Source organism: Citrus sinensis, chromosome 9 (genome assembly GCF_022201045.2).
Source record: "Citrus sinensis cultivar Valencia sweet orange chromosome 9, DVS_A1.0, whole genome shotgun sequence".
NCBI lineage: Eukaryota > Viridiplantae > Streptophyta > Magnoliopsida > Sapindales > Rutaceae > Citrus > Citrus sinensis.
This window is the reverse complement of record NC_068564.1, coordinates 21,983,470-22,004,381: the sequence shown is the minus strand read 5'-3', so window position 1 is coordinate 22,004,381 and position 20,912 is coordinate 21,983,470. Positions and strand designations below refer to the sequence as shown.

Sequence of the window (20,912 nt, the reverse complement as noted above, 5' to 3'; positions counted from 1 at the left end):
GAAAAACACACTTAGATTTTTACTAGCCCAATCTCACCTCAAATATAAATTTATTTATTTAAATTGTCTTTGACCTAGATCTAGTGAGGACAATGATTCAAATCAGATCCTAGAGGAAATCCGGTCAAAACATGTATCTATGTATAATATTTAACATCATCCTAACGATAAATCCGAATGCACTTGGATTTGTTCTTAATAGTACACAAAAGTAGAAAAAGCATAGCAAGCAACACTTGCACACACGAGGCTCAATACAAGTACGAACGTCACAATTCCAAGCAACAAACAATGATCCATCAGTACTAATTTTTTCTGCAAGCCACCAAATTGGAAAATACCGCCAAGTAATTAATTAACCACTGTGACTTGCCAGCTTAAGCTAATCCAATGCTGAGAGTTCATTATTCTTCAAGGATTGGTTATTGTAAATGTCTTTTAGAGTAATTTCAGGATAGAGCGGAGGATTTACTTCTGATAGCAACTCTTTAATTGGACCATATCGTCTCGAGCAACTATTATTCATGAAAACACTTCCGATTGAAATTCTGGAGCCTTCCTTATTTGATAACACTCTATGATAGGCACTCTTGAACTTATCGTTGGTAATCAGCTGCATGAACACAAACATGTTGGTAATCAGCTGCATAAACACACACTTCATATAAACGATAATTAAGTTATCTGATAGAGATTCATGCTCAGGTGTAGATGTTCACATGAAATTTTGTGAGGACGATTCTTTCACAGTATTGTGAAAGTGTGTGTCCGCACAAGATTTAGTGCGAATGTCGCACCAGAGAATTTTTGATAGGTCCCGATCAAATACAGAAAAGCAATGCCTGATATTTGTTCAGTTTATGGTATGAACAACCAGTATTTGTTTAACTAATTTATTTATTTTTTTTTGTTTAACTAATTTTTTTTTTTTGTTTATTGATAATTCTTCTCCTTTTATTCGCAGCGGAGAACTAATTTATAGTAGCTAACCTTACAAGTCTTTGATTCCTAGCCAACAATATCAGCTAGATTATAGTAAAATAAAACAAGAAGAAATATTTAAAGATAACTTAGAGACCGAATCCAAATCAAACATGACCACCACGCTTTGATTCTCTTCCAAACAGGAAACGAAAATTTTGACGTGGTAATTCTCCTGCTCTCGTTTTGACACTCAATAAACTCATCCTGCACGTGAAACACGGTCTGCATGAAGCCATGCATGGCTTGCATGAGCACAGCTTGGTTCCTTATCAATACCCCCTCGTGGAAGAGGACCCTTGTCCTCAAGGGTCAGCAAAGGAATTATTGTTGTAGCAATGCCGTATCTTCCCAAGTTGTTCTCTTTTGTTTTCTTCACCATGTAGTTCCTCTGCAACTTCTTCACAAGTGATCTCGTTGGTGTCGTTGTAGCTCTCGAGAAGTAGAAGTTGAGGCCCTTGACATTTATGACCCGCAGTGAATCGTTCGTTGCAAGTGAAACACAGTCCCTGAGCTCGTCGTCGTTGCATTTCATCCCACGGTAATCTTTTGACAGGCACGGTTGGTGATGCTTGAGTAGGTGGCAATGTTGGCGGTGTGCGACTGGAGGGTGGCTGGAATAATCTCCGTTGGTGTGTTATCTGGTCATCTTTCATACGAGCAAGGCTGATGGCTTCCTTTAACGTACGTGGCCTGAACATCCGTATATCCTCTGCAATCTCCGGTTTCAATCCTCCCATGAAAGTTCCTACCAACGCTTTCTGTGACCACCCATGAACTCGGTTTCCCAACCTCTCGAATTCCTTCTGGTATTCTCGCAGAGAACGTGTTTGTTCGACCCGAGACAGTGCTTCATCAAAGTCTTCACAATCCGTTGGTCCGAAGCGCGCCCAAAGCTCGTCAACAAATGTTTCCCACGTAACCGGTTGGCCTTCTTCTTGGTAAGCCTTGCGCATCCACTGCCACCATTGATTTGCTTCGCCCTCCAAGTGATATGACGCTACGACTACTTTCTGCTCATCTGTGGTTTCTTGGTACTCAAAATACTGCGTTACCCGATTGAACCACTCCGTTGGGTCGTCGCCGGCATAGCGGGGAAACTCCAACTTAGCAATTCTTGTCGGCAACGGTGGTCGACGTCCTTCACTTTCCTCACGGAATGGTCGTGAAGATCCAATGTGCTCGTTAGTGCCGCGACTGGCAGTGCCTCTGGTTGCACTAAAAGATTCTGCCAATTTGCTCAGAGTGTCCTCCAGACGCTGCAACTTGTCATTGATCCCAATTTCTATTTGTTCCATCTTGTTCTGTAAGTTCCCGATATCAGCTTCAATTCGTTCGATGCGTTCCTTGTTGGTTGCCATTAATAGCTAGCTCTGATACCAATTGATAGGTCCCAGTCAGATGCACGCTAACAATGACTAAAAAAGATGATAATGTTGTTCTGCTTTTGGTGAGAACGGCTAGAGATAATTTAGTTTGATAATTCTTCTCCTTTTATTCGCAGCGGAGAACTAATTTATAGTAGCTAACCTTACAAGTCTTTGATTCCTAGCCAACAATATCAGCTAGATTATAGTAAAATAAAACAAGAAGAAATATTTAAAGATAACTTAGAGACCGAATCCAAATCAAACATGACCACCACGCTTTGATTCTCTTCCAAACAGGAAACGAAAATTTTGACGTGGTAATTCTCCTGCTCTCGTTTTGACACTCAATAAACTCATCCTGCACGTGAAACACGGTCTGCATGAAGCCATGCATGGCTTGCATGAGCAACTTGCATGAGCACAGCTTGGTTCCTTATCAATTTTAAATTCGATGGATAGTATTTCTTAATAAGTTATCTAACACACACTTGCCTGCATCATGTAGCCTAAGTTTACAACTAGAGCTCCCGGAACAGGGGCAATGTCAAACCACTGATCTTCGTGAAAGACTTGGAGGCCACCAATTTGATCTTGTATGAGCACAGTGACAAATCCAGGGTCAGAATGTGTTGCTATGCCGATGGACAATTCTGGTTGAGGGCATTCAGGGTAGTAACTATTCCCAATAGTCATTTCCTCTACACAACCTATGTCTTTCAGGTAATTGGGGTCAAGCCCTAAAGCTTCGGATAAAAGTTCAAACAGAGTGTCCCCTGTTTTCCACATTAGGTTGTTGTATGTGATCATTATCTCTCTGCAAATTAATAAAGACAAAAAATAATCACTACTAAAAGAAAGGGAGAATGACATTTCGACTTTTAGAAATTATTTTTTTATTGGGTTAACATCTAGATGAAATGAGAGTAATAAAACTTATTAGGAACCCAAGTGATGCAAAAAGTTCTAAGAAAGAGGCAGGTGTTATCCACTGTAAAAGAAATAAAATCTATTGGTCATCGTCCACATACCTGCAAGCTTCAGGCAAATCTTCAGGATTTGAAAAATAGCGACCCATAACACAACTCAAAGTATCTTTCCAAAAGAGAGTCGGTGCACTATACAAATTTAAATTTGAACAATATTTAATTTTTTTGGAGTAATCACGAGAATAATATTTCTGCTTAACCTCAACATCTTGTTCAAAAAACCTACGGATCCCATCAATGGCTTGATCCAAAATGCTTGTTGGGATTCCATGATTGATCACTTGAAAGAAACCCCACTCCTCACAAGCACTTCTAATTTGGTCAATTACCTGAGAACGCAAGCTTGAATCCTTGTGTATTCTTTGACGGTCTATCATTGGGATGCTGATTTTGGGGTCCCTGCAGATTGGCTTATCATCAAACTTATGTTTAGTGTGATGATCTTGAATGAAGATCTGTGGAATGGTTGTGATCCCAGCATCTACGAGTCCCTTAACGCCAGCTTTCGTGTCATCAAAAGCTTTCAACTCGCTAACTCTGTCACAAGTAATGCTTCCCATTGCTTGGTGAATTATCTTTTACTCGGTGAATTATGAAGTACATATGCTGACTTGCTGATGATTGCTTTTGGGAGATACCGTTTATATGATTTCTAGCTTGCCACGTGCAACATGTTGAAATATAACGTCACCATGATGATATGGAAATTTGTAAATTTGATTCTGCATTATTTATCATGATTAAATTAATTATAAATTATCAATAACAGTGAATTCCGGGGACCACCAACCAGTGGGTGGCACAGCACAATAATAGACTGGGCTGTGGCTTTGTTTTATGTGGACAAAATTTCAATTAGCATATTGCTGCTTGATAGTTAACGTTTCACATTCTCCATTTGGACATGCTATTATGGATTCACAGTGTTGCTTAAAAGATAGATCTTAAATGAAAAGAAAGCTTTAATGGTGAAATAAATATTAAAAAAAATGATAAAGAGACTAAATGTTAACCTAATGTTAACAAAAATAATGGTAAAATAAACCTGTTTTATCATGTTAATAATAGTGGTACATATTTAACTTTAATAAATTTGGCCATTTCGATTTTTAATTTGGCACCTTCCCTGCTCAGTCAAGAAAAAGAATACTATAAAAATTAAAATAGAAAATTTGGCAAGGACATAACTGCAGAAGTGTTATATATCAAAGCAATGTCAAAGTTATAATACTTCCCTTATTAATGAGAAGAGCACTAGCATATACAAGATCGACAATCACTTAAATTAAGCCTTAATAATACTAAACTACATACATGGGATCTAATGCGTACAAGCAATGCTTTCTGGTCACAGCAGCTTTAGGCTTTCAGCTACAGTATAAAGTGAAACTGTCGCTTGAAAATAAAATTCATGTTCGGCAGCCTCTTTCTATCCGAGCTCCATTTTTATAACCAGGCAGCTAAATAAGATGATTTAGATGGCAACGGCGTCTGTAGTATTAATTGTTTTTCTGTAGTCCCTCATTATCTACTTTCTGATCGCTTACTGTGTAGAGAATCGACAAGAGCAAATTGTAGCACACGTTCACAGCACTAATAACTGTTAAACTCTTATAGTACTTATCAAGCCTACTACCATCCAAGGTTTTAGCCAAGTCGCCTTTGTTTGCCAAAATGAAAAAGATGTTAAAAATGCTTCCAATTCCGACGAAAAAAGAACTTATTGCTGATACATGGTACTCCATCCGTTCAGGAAAATGAGAGCTCGAGTATTCATCACATCCATGCAAAGCAAGCCCTTCCATAAGACCCAATAGACAGAATTGTGGAACAAGCCAAAACATGCTCATATTTTCCAATTGTTTGAGCTTTTCCAACCTGCGAACCTCAACCTGCCATGCCACTGCGCAGCAAACTGTAGTCATCATCATTCCAATGAATGTTCTTAACACTTGAGCTTGTCTCTTTTTATTTTTTGGAACAAAATTGGAAATTAATTGTTTTGACAGACAAGAGATCGTTGCACGAATTATCCCTTTACAATTGTTTCATTATCACGACCCAAATGAAATGGCACTTGAGCAAATGTACGATCAAACATGCTAAAATCAAATACCAAAAAATAAAATTGGAATTGGAAGAGTAAATAGCAAAAGATTGGATGAAAATTGAATACCATAACATAAAAAAATTAAAATAAATTGAAATGACAAGAGTTAATTAAGAGCAAAAAGATGCTTGACTTACCAAGAGCAAGGACCAAGCAAATGGTGTTACATTCGGGCTTGATGGTGAACTGGTTGGAGATGGGTACGAATGTGATCTCGTTGAGATTTGGAGAAGAAAACGGGGAAATAGATGCAATATCTTTGTTACTGTTTTTTGTTTTAACTTTATTTTACTGTTGATCACGTGCAACTCATTAAAATTTCTAAACGCAGTTATTATTGTCGTTTCGGTGTTCTCGGGCTATCACATGCTCGGTACGTCTATCACTAAGTCTACTCTTAATAAATTTGGCCACTTAGGTTTTTAATTTTGGCTCCTTCCCTACTCAATCGAGAAAAAGAATGTTTTTCTAGATAAAAATTAAAATAGAAAATTCAGCAAGGACATAACTGCGGAGATGTTTGATCCTGGATTTATATATCAAAGCAACATCAAAATTATAATACTTCCTTGTTACCGAGAAGAGATATATTCAATAGCACCAGCCTAAATAAAGCCTAAACAGTACTAAACTACCTACATGGAATCTAATGCGTACATGCAATGCTTTCTAAAGTGAAACTGTCGCTTGAAAATAGAATTCATGTTCAGCAGACTCTCTCTATCCGAGCTCCAATTTTATAACGAGGCAGCTAAATAAGATGATTTAGATGGCATCGCTCCCTATAGTATCGTTTGTCTGTAGTCCCTCATTATCTACGATCTGAACGCTCCCTATAGTATTGTTTGTCTGTAGTCCCTCATTATCTACGCTCTGATCGCTCGCTATAGTATTGTTTGTCTGTAGTCCCTCATTATCTACGCTCTGATCGCTTCCTATAGTATTGTTTGTCTGTAGTCCCTCACTATCTACTTTCTGATCGCTTACTATGTAGAGAATCGACAAGAGCAAATTGTAGCACACGTTTACAGCACTAATAACTGTTAAACTCTTATAGTACTTATCAAGCCTACTACCATCCAAGGTTTTAGCCAAGTCGCCTTTGTTTGCCAAAATGAAAAAGATGTTAAAAATGCTTCCAATTCCGACGAAAAAAGAACTTATTGCTGATACATGGTACTCCATCCGTTCAGGAAAATGAGAGCTCGAGTATTCATCACATCCATGCAAAGCAAGCCCTTCCATAAGACCCAATAGACAGAATTGTGGAACAAGCCAAAACATGCTCATATTTTCCGATTGTTTGCGCTTTTCCAACCTGCGAACCTCAACCCGCCATGCCACTACACAGCAAACTGTAGACATCACCGTTCCAATGAATGTTCTCAATACTTGAGCTTGTCTCTGCTTCGTTTCCGGAACAAATTTGGAAATTAATTTTTTCGACAGATAAGAGATCGTCGCACGAATTATGGCTTCAAAAGTAAGTAGAAAGATTAAGTAACGTTGAGAAATCATTCTGGCTCCCTGCTCAGGAAAAAATGTATTTCCCGCTGACAGAACCAATCCAAACACAATGAAGCTAGACCACAATGGCAACAATTTAAGAAGATATTTTGACTCCCTGACCTGGGCCACAGTGCAAAGTGTGCCTGCCTCTTCTTGTTCTTTAGAAGTACTTGATGTCTCTATAATTGCCGCTTTGTCTATCCATCTGCAATTCAAACAATTAATTTATTGGCAATTTTTTTAAGGAAAATAGGAAGCGACAGCTCATGGTTTGGCAAAATGATCACATAGACTCTTTTATAAATACACCTTTTTGGACAAATCTTGGAGGTCAGTGTGACCATTTCTGAATACAAAAGGGTATCAGTGTGTCCATAAAAAGGTCTATGTAATTGTTACTAAAAAAAGAGGGTCTCCCCGACAATTTTGCCAGACCACGAGCCGGGTGTGGGTTTATACATGTTAGGTATATACCTGAGTAATTTGATTCTGGGTGACAAGTGTAATACGTTTCCCTCATCATTACTGAAGAACTGCTCCGGAGAAAGAGGATAATTGAGATGCTTTTTCTTCAGGGAGGTTTTAACGACACGGATTATAGCAAATCGGTCAACAGGAGGTATTTGTCTACTATGATAAAAGGGAATACCCAACAACAACAGGATCAAACTGCCCCCCATAAACAACAATGTGAACTTGAAAGTATTCTCCCATGTTTCAATATTATTTGCATGGAATGCTGCAGCTACACCGCAGCACCAGGCAAACCGCCACCACACTCTTTTCTGAGCCATTACTTGATTCTCATTTGTATTTTCTGTGCTCCCTTCTTCACCATGTTCTCTTAATTGATCGGCAAGAAATGGTCCCAAAAGAGGCGCCGCTCCAACTTCACCCACTGCTAACAGGACAATTCCTATCATGTTGAGTAGCTCAAACTTGGTTTTTGAAAATTTTCTGGACGCTGTATAGAACAATAGCCCCAATGCCTGAAACGAAAATTGTTGGAACTAATTGTATAGCATAACATTATGATCCTAAAAATGCTTTGTTTAATCATTATTATAATCAGGAGTGCAGCCAAAATGAATACATGCCACATCAATTATAGCTTAACTATTGGGATCTTTAGCATTATTTTCATAGGGGTAAGGCTCCTAATATCCTCTTATTACGTATATTTTTCTCTATATTCTGTGAAATTTAACATATGCTGCAAAATAATAATTTCTAAATTTAGCCTAAAGTACTACAAAATCCAGGGTCCACCCCTGGATATATATTTCTTGCAGATGATAGACATATGTTTTAATTTAGCAAATTTAAAACATATTTACTCACAAGGATGTAGGAGACAGTTGAAAATATGAGGATTCTGAGAGGACGGATGGCATAACACGAAATCCAGGCGGCAACAACCGCAAGAGTTGCTAATATTCCATCCTGAATACTCGTAAATATTGCAGCTTTCAGAAGTGTGAATAGTTCTGAATATTCGGAGTCGGAGAAGTAAGTTATCAAGACGCCCACTACAGCCAAGTCTACCAGTTTGCGGCTTATCAACAAACCTGGACTCAAAATATAATCATTAGAAGAAATGTTCGTGCTCACTGAAAAAAGCTTACACATGAAAACTACAAGAACAACATAAAAACTGTTGCCATGTTTTTATTATTTAGCCCAACTTAGTCTAAGATATTAAGTACACCCTCTTAACTAAATAAATACATTTTTAAAAGATATGATTTCCTAAGGCGCCTCAAGCAAAATTACCTGACATAAATGCAGCAGCCTTACAAAAACAGACGTAATATCGTACCCAAGTTATGAACCTCTTTTTAAGCTTCAACAACTGAGAAAATGGAAACATTGTAGTTTCTGAAACTGCTTCTTTTATCTGCAAATACTTCTACTTGTGAGCTGTGAATCCCGAGACGATGAAGATTTTGTAATTATACCAAAGTCTTCGCTAGTCTTCTAAAAAGTTAGTTTATTCAAATTAAAAAATAATAAGTCGCACTTCAAGACCAGCTATTGGTCACATAAGTCAAAATAATGACTTACTGTACAGCTCAATAATTTTAGGTGGTATGAAACACGTTTGATGAGACGGTCATAATTACACTGTACCATGAATGATCCTTATTGAGTATATAACCCCTTTCTTTTTTCAAACAAGATTTACGCTTTAATTTTGGGAGGTTTGCTAAGTTCTTTCTTTTTGTAATGGTTAAGGAGACTGACAATTTTCTATTGAAGTTATTTATACATGTATTTCACTTTTAGATAAATAATGTTGTACAAACTAATGTGATAATTTTTTAGAAAAAAGTATATGTATATCCTTAAGATTTTAAAAAATGGTCATATACACTCTGAGTTTTCAATAAGGGACACCAAAATACTTTTTTACTATAGTATCCTTAATAGATAGTAACAAAAAATATTGACTAAATATTTTAATAAATATAAATAAAATTTAAATAGTTTAATTTGTCTAGTAGACTAATAACATTAGAATGTTTCTTAATATATAAAATAATTTTTAAAATATAAATTATTATATTTATTTTATTAATATATTTTTACTTATTATAAAAATTTTAAATAAATATTTAGGTTAGATTTTAAATTTAATAAAATACATGTCATGTACTAATAATATTAAAATTATTTTATATAATATTAAAAATAATTTAAATTTTTAAAATTTTATTTAATATTATGTTTCAATTTATTTTGAAATTTAATTTATTTTGAAATTTAGTTTAATATAATTTAATGTTGTAAAGTATTAAAATATTTTAAAAATATTGAAATTATTTTAAAATGTATATATTGTTACATTTATTTTAATATTATACTTCTATTTATTATAAAATATTAAAAATAACATTTTAGTCAAAAGGGAGTTTTGGTGTCTCTTACTGAAAAAATGGAATGTACATAACCATTTTTTTGAATTTTCAAGGGTGTACAAGTCATTTTTCCTACTTTTTTTATAATCAGTTGAATTAAAAAAAGTCATGTGGCCACATATATTATTTCTTATTTATATTTTCAATCAGCAAATCATAATGTGTCATATCTGTTTGTATACGCATTTATGAACATAAAAAAGTAAGGTTAGGCACTAGTCGGGTTGGAAATCAACCCATCCAACCCATGTATAGTGCTAATTGGGTGAGTTGGACTTATCTCGAGACCCATTTTCTGTCTTTGAAATATCAATAAGAAATTAAAATAATTAAAAAATAATTTAATAAAAACAACTAAAAATAGAATACAAAATTACAAATAATAACTATCCCTCAAACTTCATTGTTAATAAAAAAATTATTTGTATAGGATACTAATCACACCATAAAAAGTAATAGGGTGAATTCAAGAGTTGGGTTTGAAAATTTTCAACACCTAGGAAATATAGTGCATTTTCTCCACCCCTAAGAAATTAGGGGTTGGCTTTCTACTTGATTTTAAGTAGAGAAAATGATCAAAACTACCTTATTGTTTGTTAAAATTATAGGTTGAATTTAAGAGTTGGGTTTGAAAGATGCAATGTGTTCATATATATGGAATGTGCTTTCTTTATAGTGATTTATGGGATGTGCTTTCTTTATAGTGATTTATGGAATGTGCTTTCTTTAGCACTTAGCCGAAAGATTCAAATTTCCATTAATAAGACGGTTAATGATGATTTCAAAGAGCCAAAAAGATTTCAAGAAAATACATGTTTTCAACTTTGTGTACAAATTAATTACGTCTGTATTTGGATGGTTAATGTAAACTAGTCAGATAATTAACCACGCATTAATTAATCAAATTTTTATTATTTAATATCTTTGCATCGGATGATCATTGATCAATTAACAATATATTTTCCTTTTGTGCATGTATCCACATTGGACGTCAATATAGTAATTTGTTATGAAAAAAAAATCAATCAAAATTATTTTTAATATTTTTAATTTTCTATCTAACTTAGTGCTTGTTTAGTATAAAATATCTAACGCCCAGCAGTAGGATAACTCCAACAATTCCCCTCACACATCGGACCTTGGGTCAGAAGATAGACACTCGTTCTCTTTATTAGATTGTTGGGTTGAGATTGTTGATGAATGTGGACTCTGATACTAGTGTTAGGTAGTCTTAAACTTCTCTCAACCCCAAAAGTTAGTTTCAGGGGTGAGATTTTCCTGACATTTATAAAATCACCAATAGTCCTTTTCACAATCCATGTGGGACAACTTCGATAGTTTGATTGTATTTTGAGTATAACTTTTGAAGATTAAATAAATTATTTTGCTTCTATTAGTAAAACCTTAAAAATTAGATTTTTGAGAGTGATGGTCATAGTACTTAAAGAATAAATTGTGTAGAATAACGTTTTATATATTAAATGATCTTATTCCATTCTTTTTATTTTTTAACCTAACAAAAACCTAGTCCCTTCCCCACCCATTTGAGTAAGTTGCGAATCTCAGATCCCTTGCTTTCAACCAGATGATACCCATAAATTAGATCAAATCCTTTTCATAATATCACTTGCCGCAATAGTAAAATTAAACAAAGCAAAAGTACTCTTTTTAACACCAATACAAAAACAAAACAAGCATAAAGCAAGACACAAAATATTAAAATAAAAATCATAATATTGCATATCTCCACATGCCACCAACATTTTCCATCAACTGTTTGAAAGAGATCCTCCATCTCATCCTGCTTTGGAAGCCATTCTAAGGAGACTTGCTTGAAATTTTTAAACCACTCGTGTGTAAGCTAGGGAATTTTTAAGATTCAAATAGCTTCACTCCCTCTATGGCTCCATTTTGTATAACTTTTTAAATAGAGTTGATTTAAATAGGCATTCAATTAGTAGAGTTTTTACAAATAGATCTTTTACCCAAAAAAAAAAATTGTTTAGTTCATTAGTTGTCCAAAGAGATTTTATTAAAAATTAAAAATTTATTTTAATGTACAAATTTTCTAAGTTATGTTGTGAAATGGATACGAATAAAATAAGAATATAAAATAAATAACGGGCATATTAGATAATTTAATAATTTAAAAAAGTTTTCTAATCTCTACTCTAAAAAATTCAAAATTCGAGTTTTTACTAATAGAGTCAAAATAATTTATTTAATCCCAAAAACTAAATTCAAAATAAAACCAAAGAACAACCAAAATTTTGAAAGAATTTTTAAAATTAAATAAATATATATGACCATTAAATAAGCTAATACTAAACAAGCACTATACCTTTGAAGGACTTGCAACCCATCCAAACGCTAGGTCCACTAAGCCAATATTGTTCTTGTCCAGTGCTAAAAAAGCATTTTTCCAAACAGCTCCACCCTGCCCCAATATATATAAATAATATGGATAAGATTCTCTCTTTCTTTCTTTTTTTTTTCCCCCTCTCATATTCTTCAACAATGTTGAATTAACAAGTGATCCTATTTTTAATTTAAAAAAGGAGTCATGTTTTTATTAATTTTCAAATTACATCTATGTTTTGATTAATTAAAAAGGCCAGCTAATGAGATCATTAATTTGGTCAACTACTCAGATAACCGTGCATCAATTATACAATAGGCATTTCTTTCCCAAATTAATATATTTGCGTCATGCATGACGATCATGGATCACTTGTATTAGAGAGCTTAGGTGCCCAGCGAGTAAGTTGCAAGCTGCTATCTTTGGCCATACCTTTGAAGCACAAATACTTCTTTTTATTCTTGTTTGATAGTACGGTTAAAATCAAGGCATCAATCAGGAAGGTGCGCAGCAAGTCAGGTTGCCCAGCCGCTGTCTTTGACTGTACCTTTGAAGCACAAGTACTTCTTTTCATTCTTGTTTGATAGCACGGTTAAAATCAAGGCATCAATCAGGTGGGTGCCCAGCAAGTTAGGTTGCCGAGCTGCTGTCTTTGACTATACTAATGGTTGTCGAAGCCAACAAAAATAAATACTTACCCTAAATAAATTGTGTATAGTGATTGAGCAGGGTCGTGTCCACAGAAATCGGTAATTATTTAAATCCTTTTAAAATGTAAAACGTAAAATGGGGGAATTGTTGACAATAATAGAAATCAAATTAAAATAACAAAAATGTAAATTAAAGTTGTAATTCAAATTGGAGAAAGCTCTGGTTGAAGGAATTAACCCAGCTTGATTCGACTACTGATCATTGATTCATATATAAATTATTATTACTTATGAAGAGACCGGTTATAGCTACTGAGACCCTCTAATAGCTAATCTCTCCTTAACTAGTCGATAACCAAGGTAGGACCGTTGGTTATTTCCCTAATCAATAGACAACCCTAGATAAGATCATAGGATTTAATCAATTGACAGCCTGAAAAACTAGAGAGACCCAAATCCTAATCAACAAACACATACGATGACTCATTTAAATTAGATTGTTTATTCTCACAACACAACTCTCTGCTATGTTATTTGTCACAAACATTAAAATCTTCATACGATGAATCCTTTAATTAACAATAGATTAAGTTGATAATTAAATAGTGGCCAATTATCTAATTAACAAACATAATCATGATAATAATTCAGAGAATAAACAAATACCCAGAAAGTAATAAAACAATTAAAGCATAAGAAAGATCTCACAGTAGTGATGAATCAAAGCTTCATTAACCTTCAACCAGAAAAATAGATTTAGTTCTTCATAGAGAGAAGAGAAAAATTTAGATCTAGGGTTTCTTTCTCTTCTCCAATTCTCCCTTTTTTCACAATAAATTCCTCCCTTAAATACTCTCTCTCTCTTCTCCTCTAGAGTTGTTTTTTTAAAATAAAATACTAATATCTGAAACATTAAATTCGTAATTACAAAAATACAAAACACGTTAAACTAAAAACTGCAGGTCCGTAGTTGACAGCACGCGCCCACGTCTTATCAACAAAGTTCTTCTGACGCTCATAATTTCTCCAAGAAAACAATCATCCTTAAATATCATCTTGTAGCTTAATTTTATGATCAATCAATAGAATTGCACCTACGAAAGTAAAACACAAGTTAATCACTATTATTAAGTGCAAAACATTGATATTAAGGGAAGTAAACAATGCAAAATTAGTGCATAAATTGCACTCTAACATATACCTTTGAAACGCAAATACTTCTTTTCATTTTTGTTTGATAGCATGGTTAAAATCAACCATCAATCATGTACTTATTGTGAATCGTTGAAGTAGATCTACAATGCATAATAAGTAATATTTATTTAAAAATTGAAGCTACTAGATAATTTCGATATAAATTAAGTTCAACTTTTACTTCATCAAGGTGAAACATCATAAAGCTTGTAAATCTAACACATGAACGTAAAAGCTTAAAAAAAAATTTGAAGTTGCTTGATAACATAGAAATACAAGCAAAAAGAGATGCTAAAGAATACATCCCAGATTTTTCATTGGGTGGGATTATTGATCATGCTAGCATAATGATGAGGGCTGCCTGGATATCCAGTATTTTAATAATATGGTTAAGGTTTTTGAGCTTAAGCTTTGGTGGTGTTTTTAGGAGCAGCTTTCATTATGGGCTTCTTTTATGAAGTCTAAGTATTGTACAACTGCACATTCGAGTATGATTTAGTTTTAATATCCTACCTACCCTCTTTGGAGGCACCTATGCTTGATTCAATATGTTGCTGAGCTTCATGTGTGTTGGTTGTTTGGCCGAGGGTTGTTTTTGGTATGGTTGTTAGCTGGGTTCTTGTCCTTTGGCCTTTTATAATCATGTGGTGGCTTTTATGGTGCCAATTTCTTTTTATTAGCAACATACAGTATGAGATAGGGGTAAGCTTCAGGATGTCCTGCCTTTTTTAATTGTTGTGCATATTCTTTTGATTCCTATCTCTAGTGGGGAACCATATGTGATTTTGTGGGACCTTTCTCGTGATGGTAGTTTTTGTTTGAGGATTTGCTTCAGATATTGTGCATTGGATAAGGCCGATTTTTGTTATTTGGCAGCGACATATCTCTTCATGGATATCCTTTTTTCTCTAGAGGTTGTGACACAAATTCTTGACCACAGATGATGCCTCGTGTTCAGGGGATTTCTGCGTAGTTTCTTAGTATCTTTGTGGTCAGGCTTCTGAGACTTCTAGGTATTTATTTCTTGATTGCCCTCGAGTTAGGCCGGTTTGGGTCCATTTTCTACTTACTCTTGGTTTGCGCTATGTTGCTTTTCTGTTCCACCGTACTTTATTTCTTAATTGGTAGTGAGATGCCCTTTCTTGGAGCCATATTCGAGTTCTTCTTCCTTGTTTTATTTTATGGCATGTTTAGAAGGCCTGTCATGCATTGAAGTTTGACTCAATGGCTTTTTTTGTTGATGACATTATTTATTGGACGGTGTTGGATCTTAGGCTTGATGGTTTTGCCTTTGGTCTTAAACCATTCCAATTGTGAGGCGTTTTAGGTTCTCGGTTTGCAAAGTGCTTGAGAGTTGTTGTTTCATCTAGGAGGCCGATTCTTTTAGTTTCTTGGCTGTGGCCACCACCTGGGGCGGTGCAGTTGACTATTGATGGTTGCTTTAGGGGTAATCCTAGGATGGCTGCTTCAGATAGTATTTTACGTGATCATCGGGATGTGGCTTTAGCTGCTTTTGGTTCCTTCCTTGGGCGCTAACGGATCCTTCATGAAGAATTCATGGTTGTTTTTTTAGGGGTTATAGTTGGCTGCTCAGCTCCATTATTCTGTGCTTGAGGTAGAGTCAGACGCAGCCATGGCGGCTTCTTGGATTTTTTTCTAAGGCCTTGTTCATTCGGACTATACCTATTCTTTGCGTCGGGTGTGTAGTTTGACATTTTCTTCTACTTTGGTAAGTCATGTGCTTTGAAAGGCTACTTCTACTGTTGATTTCTTTGGCTTGCACTCTTCACAGTCATCGGTGTTTCTTGGGTTCTCATGATATCTCTGCTAGCTTAGCTAATAATCTCCATTTGGATGTGTGTAATTTCTCATCTCAAGCAATACGATTACTTATTTTTGTCTTCCATTTTTTATCTTGTATTTTTCTCTTTCCATTCTTATGTTCTTGCAATTGCAATTTTGATTTATATTCACCTCCTTATGTATTTGATTCATTCTATAATTTATATGAAAGATAGGGGTCCCACCTTTTTTTGTAGTTAAAAAAAAAAATCAGGAATCAAACCTAGGTCATCAAGGTGAAACATCAAACAGGTTGTAAATTTAACATATGAACTTAAAAGCTTAACAAAACATTTGAAGTTGCTTGACAACATAGAAATACAAGCAAAAAGAGATGCTAAACAACACAAAATTTTGATTGGGTGTGAGTATTGTTCGTGCTAGCATAATAATGAGGTGCCTGAGAATACCTAAGACTTTCTTGATAAATAATATAATCTAAAAGGTTAGGAATCACAAATGATTGTCCAGGTATGAACAAACCTGGCTCAAAATGTGAAATGTATTAAGATTTTCAAACATTTAAATTAATAGTTAATAATTTCGGACAAAGGACACTTGGAGACCCTAAACTTCATTGATTCTATGTTATGGCTCATTGTCTCTCTCAACAATTTAATTTCTAGATTATTTGGCTCCTATCTATTAAAAGACAACACCGTTACTAAAATTATAGATTATAACAGTTAAACCTAAACTTAAGCCGTTTAGCAATTTACAAAAGAAAAAAATATAACAAAAGCCAATTGTTGGAGTAGCAACGTGCCAACGAGAAAACCTCAAGCCATGTAATATCCTGTATCAACTAAAAAAGAACAAACCACCACCCTCTAGGTCGTCGCTGCACTAACGCTGGGCCCGATTTGAATACTTAGAAGTTGTAACATTAATTAGGGATTGAGGGTAAAATTTTGGACTTTGATTTAATAAAATTGATTTATATGAGTCCCAATAGAAATATGATTATAAATATATCAATGCAATTATAATATGTTTAAAAGAAAAAAATTATTTTCACACAACATAAAACTCAACCCTTGGACGTGGGATGTGTCTAAAAAATAATAGGGTGGAAATATTACCACCCTCAAATTAGATATATAAATGTTTAATGTTTTACTCTTATAATTTTGTATTTATTTTTTTTAATATTGGTAAGAGAAAGATAGAAATTAATATATAGACAAATCGAGTCCCTTATTTTATTATTCATATCCATAAAAAGTAACCACTATGCTAGTCCCCCCGAACTTAGCATAAGACGGTAATTTAAAAAAAGAAAAAAAAAGAATGTTTTTAAACACCAAAACAAAAGCAAAACAAACACAAAGCGAGACATACAAACAAATTTTATGCTACTGCATTCAAGCAGAAGCCATCAACTGTTCACGACGAAGTTTGAGAGCAACCAATAGTTCATCCTGATTAGGAAGATTTTCTTCAATCACAGGGATTTGCTTGAAATTTTCAATCCAGGCATGCAAGTGAGGGAATTTGTGTGATTCAAATAGTTTAACTCCCACTACATCTTCAATGACTTGCAACCAATAAACAATTGGACCAAATGCTAGGTCCACTAAGCCAATATTGTCTCCATTGAAAAATTTCTTATCTCCCAAGCCATGCTCTTCAACGGTTTGTAGCATTTCCAAGGCTTCCTTCATTGTGTTTTGTAGTTCTTGTCCAGTGCTACGAAACATTTTCCAAATAGCAACACCCTGCCACAAATATTTTACATCAGATTATATCACCGACATGATTAATTAATAATATGTACATAAAAGCTAAAAATCGTTAGGCAATATGTACACGCGTCACAATATCCTTTAATTAGAGGTTTATATAATAAGTTAACTAAGAGAGTTCAACCACTGAGTTGTAAAATCTGTCATTAGTAAATTCACTTTTTCCCAACGCTTCAAAAGTCATAAAAATTCCCCGTGAAGTTAAAAACGGTTGTGTTAACTTTAACAGTGAAGACACCAGAAATTGAAAGTTTAGAGAACTTTTTACAAATAAATATGAAAAAGACCCCTGGGTGGCTGGGCTCGACTGGCTATGAATTCACTTCCGCCATCACCCGAGTTCGAGTATATATGGAGAGTAAGAGTTAGTGTTTGGTGGGTGGATTTCATTATCCTCGTCACCTTATCTAGATCTTAAAATAAATAAACAAATAAACAAATTTGAAAAGAATGAACTTAATCATAAACGTGTTTGCCAGAGTTGTGAGCGAACCTTGTCTTCAGCGAATTTGATCCAGAATCGAGCATGAGCCCTATCATAAGGATTATTTGGCATCAAGGAGGGATTGTGCGGCCATGTCTCTTCGATGTATTCGAGAATAACCATGGACTCACAAACTGGTTTTCCGCCATGGACGAGCACTGGGATCTTCTTGTGAACTGGATTATACTTCAAAAGCAATGCACTTTTGTTTGAGAGATCTTCGGAAACAAATTCATATGGCACGCCTTTCAATTTCAGAGCCCAAATCACCCTGTAAACAAATGGACTCGGCAGTGCCCCGTGAAGCTTCACTTCAGCCATGATAATTCTTAGATTGAATTTGAATATCAGGTTTTTTGGTCGATCTTGAGTGTAGCTGATAACTCATTACACATGTTTCTGAATTTATAGTGATTTATGGTATGCACTTTCTTGAGCAGAAAGCTTCAATTTTCCATTAATAAAACGATTAATGATGAATTCAAAGAACTAGTGCGATGACTTTAATTAAATTTTTTTTTACGTTGTGTGCAACCGCAATTTGAGGTTAATTTAAAGGATATTATTTTCTCCTGATCAAAACTTTTATATAAAAAAATATAATTATGTAATTGGTAATTATTAAGTAAAAATAAATTTTGACCGTAAATAAATAAAAGTTCATACATGTTATAAAGAGATTTTAAAACTCAAATAAGTGGACACAATTCCTAATTTAAAGCGCTAGCCAATGAGATCAATAATTTGGTCAACCAGTCAGAGATAACCATACAATAATTAATTTTGCCATTTGTTTTACATTTAAGACCTTTGCGTCATGCATGATGATCAATTGATCATGGATCAATTAGTCAACGAGACATTTGCCTTTTGTGCATGTATCCACATTGGACGCAAATATAATTTATTATAAAAAATTGGACTAAATTATTTTTTAATATATATTTTTAAAATAATACACCTGATCATAGAGGAGATATTATTTAGTTTGTGAATCTTATAACAGGACCCATGATTTTTTTTTTAAAATCTTATGGGTCCCCTATTATTTAATTTGTGGAATTGACGGAGGTAACTTACAGTTTCATTTTTGTAATTTACAGCTTTCAATAAATTCAGATAATATTAGGTGGTAGAAGTCGGCCAGGCTGGAGGAGTAGATCTATAAAATTTGCTAGCACTTTGCACTATCTGGTAGGTGCCCAAAAATACATGTATATCATCCATTTTTTGTTGGGATTTTATGCTCTTTTAAAGCATATTAATTTATTTTCTGATTAATAAAATATTTGAGACATTTTCAATTGCATAAATATATATTGAATAAGGTCCATTTAATCATATTATATGTATTTATGTGATCATCATATGGATTCACAGAAGACATAAATACAAGCTATCTTATGATTAAATAAATTTAGTTCGCAGTTGATAAATAGAGTTGGGCGCTCTATTTATTTTTAGACTGTAGTAAATTCATTAAATGATTTATCTTAATCATATATGAATTTACTGATGTAGGTTGACTACATTGAGATGGATCACATATGAGATTTAATTAACCTTGAAAGGACTGTCAGACTTATTAAATCTCATAGGCATTCTTTTTATTATAATCTTAATCTTGAGTTGGTTATGATTTCATGATTGTAATTGTTATTCCATTTGAGTTACCAATGGGCACGACACACACTTGTGGTCAAGATTACCGGGTATCTTGGTGGGAGCAATTATGAGTATTGGAGTTATAGATTAACAATATAAAATTTGTACAACACATCTCTTGATGGGTTTTCGGCACTTGATCATAGAATTCTCTGGCCAGAGTGTATCAATATATTTAGTATGTTGAAAATGATCATTAGAGAAAATCAATAAGTATCAAGGAATAAGATGTAATTAAATCGTTTGGACAGTTGAGATATCAATTTAATTAATGATGTGGTACAAATGATTGTGCAGTAAGGAAATTAATGAGGCTTGGGATGAATTATTATTTGAGTATACAATTATGGAGGTCATTTCCAATCTTTTAGTGGAGTAGATTTGGAATTAAATAATTGAGCTAGTTTAATTACAGGCCTAATTATTGTAGCCACTATTGTATGTTCCCAAATAATCCCCAGGTTAGCTCATTTAATTGACTGTGCCGCTACTGGATTAATAAGTAAGATAACTAGTTATTTGGGTTAAAAGTCTAAATATATTATTTAGTGGGAAGCTCCATATAATATGTTTGTGTGTAAGGGGCTTTATGTTATTTTACAAGGTGGGCCCCTATAACACAAGAACAAGTAACGTTGTCTTTGTTTTTTTATTTTTTTAATTTAAATCAAATTTGATTTAATAAATTTAAAAATAGAAAATATAGAGCCTAGGGTTTCCACTAGATAGAGATATAAAAAGGGCTTATTTTCTCCCAAAAGAATAGAGAGGCCACATTATACAAATTAGAGAAAAAAAAATTCTCTCTAATTTTGAGAGAAAAATTTTCTCCTGCTAGTTGCTTTTAGTGGTGATAAAGGCGCCCACACCTCAAATGCAGATCAAACTTGAGTCATAACCTGGAAGATTATTTGGTGGCGATTCGTGCTCTAACAGGAGTGGTGGTGACGGATCGTGATCTAGGAGTCCAAATCACTTCAGCGGAAAAAACAAAGATTGTTCACCTTCTCATATTTTCAAGATACGATTTCTAAATTATGAATTCTTATATATTGTATGAGATCGATCCTAAAATTTTTTTTTTATAAAAAATTTAAAA

General features: G+C 34.1%; 5 protein-coding genes across 7 annotated transcripts in view; 1 reads left to right on the top strand and 4 right to left on the bottom strand.

The window, feature by feature from the left end:
* Positions 1-20,912, top strand: part of LOC102631450 (protein DETOXIFICATION 12-like) — a 40,436-nt gene that overhangs the window by 11,891 nt on the left and 7,633 nt on the right. The window lies entirely within an intron of this gene.
* LOC102625049 (deacetoxyvindoline 4-hydroxylase-like) lies at positions 139-3,947 on the bottom strand. 2 transcript variants are annotated; one of them, XM_052433208.1, is made up of 3 exons: positions 3,380-3,947; positions 2,844-3,165; positions 139-643 (listed from the first exon to the last, which is right to left on the bottom strand). In XM_052433208.1, exons 1-3 carry the CDS (start codon positions 3,895-3,897, stop codon positions 383-385), a joined length of 1,101 nt encoding a protein of 366 aa, XP_052289168.1. In that variant the 5' UTR covers positions 3,898-3,947; the 3' UTR covers positions 139-382. The 2 variants fall into 2 exon arrangements, with proteins under 2 accessions (XP_052289168.1, XP_052289169.1); XM_052433209.1 differs by having other exon boundaries at positions 139-613.
* Positions 4,837-5,265, bottom strand: LOC127899938 (protein NRT1/ PTR FAMILY 5.5-like). Its single transcript, XM_052434086.1, has one exon. The coding sequence runs from the start codon at positions 5,263-5,265 to the stop codon at positions 4,837-4,839; it is 429 nt and encodes a 142-aa protein (XP_052290046.1).
* On the bottom strand, positions 5,385-8,893 carry LOC112496428 (protein NRT1/ PTR FAMILY 5.4-like). The gene is made up of 4 exons (XM_052433202.1): positions 8,730-8,893; positions 8,298-8,524; positions 7,431-7,945; positions 5,385-7,161 (listed from the first exon to the last, which is right to left on the bottom strand). The coding sequence occupies exons 1-4, from the start codon at positions 8,824-8,826 to the stop codon at positions 6,213-6,215; spliced, it is 1,788 nt and encodes a 595-aa protein (XP_052289162.1). The 5' UTR covers positions 8,827-8,893; the 3' UTR covers positions 5,385-6,212.
* The window catches only part of LOC102628216 (probable glutathione S-transferase), an 89,639-nt gene continuing 85,824 nt past the window's right edge, over positions 17,098-20,912 (bottom strand). The window contains exons 1-2 of one of the 2 annotated variants that reach the window (XM_025093831.2): positions 18,158-18,540; positions 17,098-17,637 (exon numbers count right to left, since the gene is read on the bottom strand). In XM_025093831.2, coding sequence (XP_024949599.2) covers positions 17,284-17,637; positions 18,158-18,469 — 666 coding nt within the window. In that variant the 5' untranslated portion in view covers positions 18,470-18,540 and the 3' untranslated portion in view covers positions 17,098-17,283. Of the gene's footprint in view, positions 17,638-18,157; positions 18,541-20,912 lie in introns of those variants that run through there. The other variant, XM_052433215.1, reaches the window with a different exon arrangement.

Bases quoted from the DNA above. Each gene is read 5' to 3' on its own strand.
- LOC102625049 (XM_052433208.1), bottom strand. From the start codon at position 3,897: ATGGGAAGCATTACTTGTGACAGAGTTAGCGAGTTGAAAGCTTTTGAT. The intron at 3,166-3,379 runs GTATGTGGACGA...ATTAATTTGCAG, and splicing joins GATTTGCCTGAAGCTTGCAG to AGAGATAATGATCACATACA. The intron at 644-2,843 runs GCAAGTGTGTGT...GTGTTTATGCAG, and splicing joins ACTTAGGCTACATGATGCAG to CTGATTACCAACATGTTTGT.
- LOC127899938 (XM_052434086.1), bottom strand. From the start codon at position 5,265: ATGATGACTACAGTTTGCTGCGCAGTGGCATGGCAGGTTGAGGTTCGC.
- LOC112496428 (XM_052433202.1), bottom strand. From the start codon at position 8,826: ATGTTTCCATTTTCTCAGTTGTTGAAGCTTAAAAAGAGGTTCATAACT. The intron at 8,525-8,729 runs GTAATTTTGCTT...TTTTGAGTCCAG, and splicing joins GGCTGCTGCATTTATGTCAG to GTTTGTTGATAAGCCGCAAA. The intron at 7,946-8,297 runs GTGAGTAAATAT...TTTTCGTTTCAG, and splicing joins CAACTGTCTCCTACATCCTT to GCATTGGGGCTATTGTTCTA.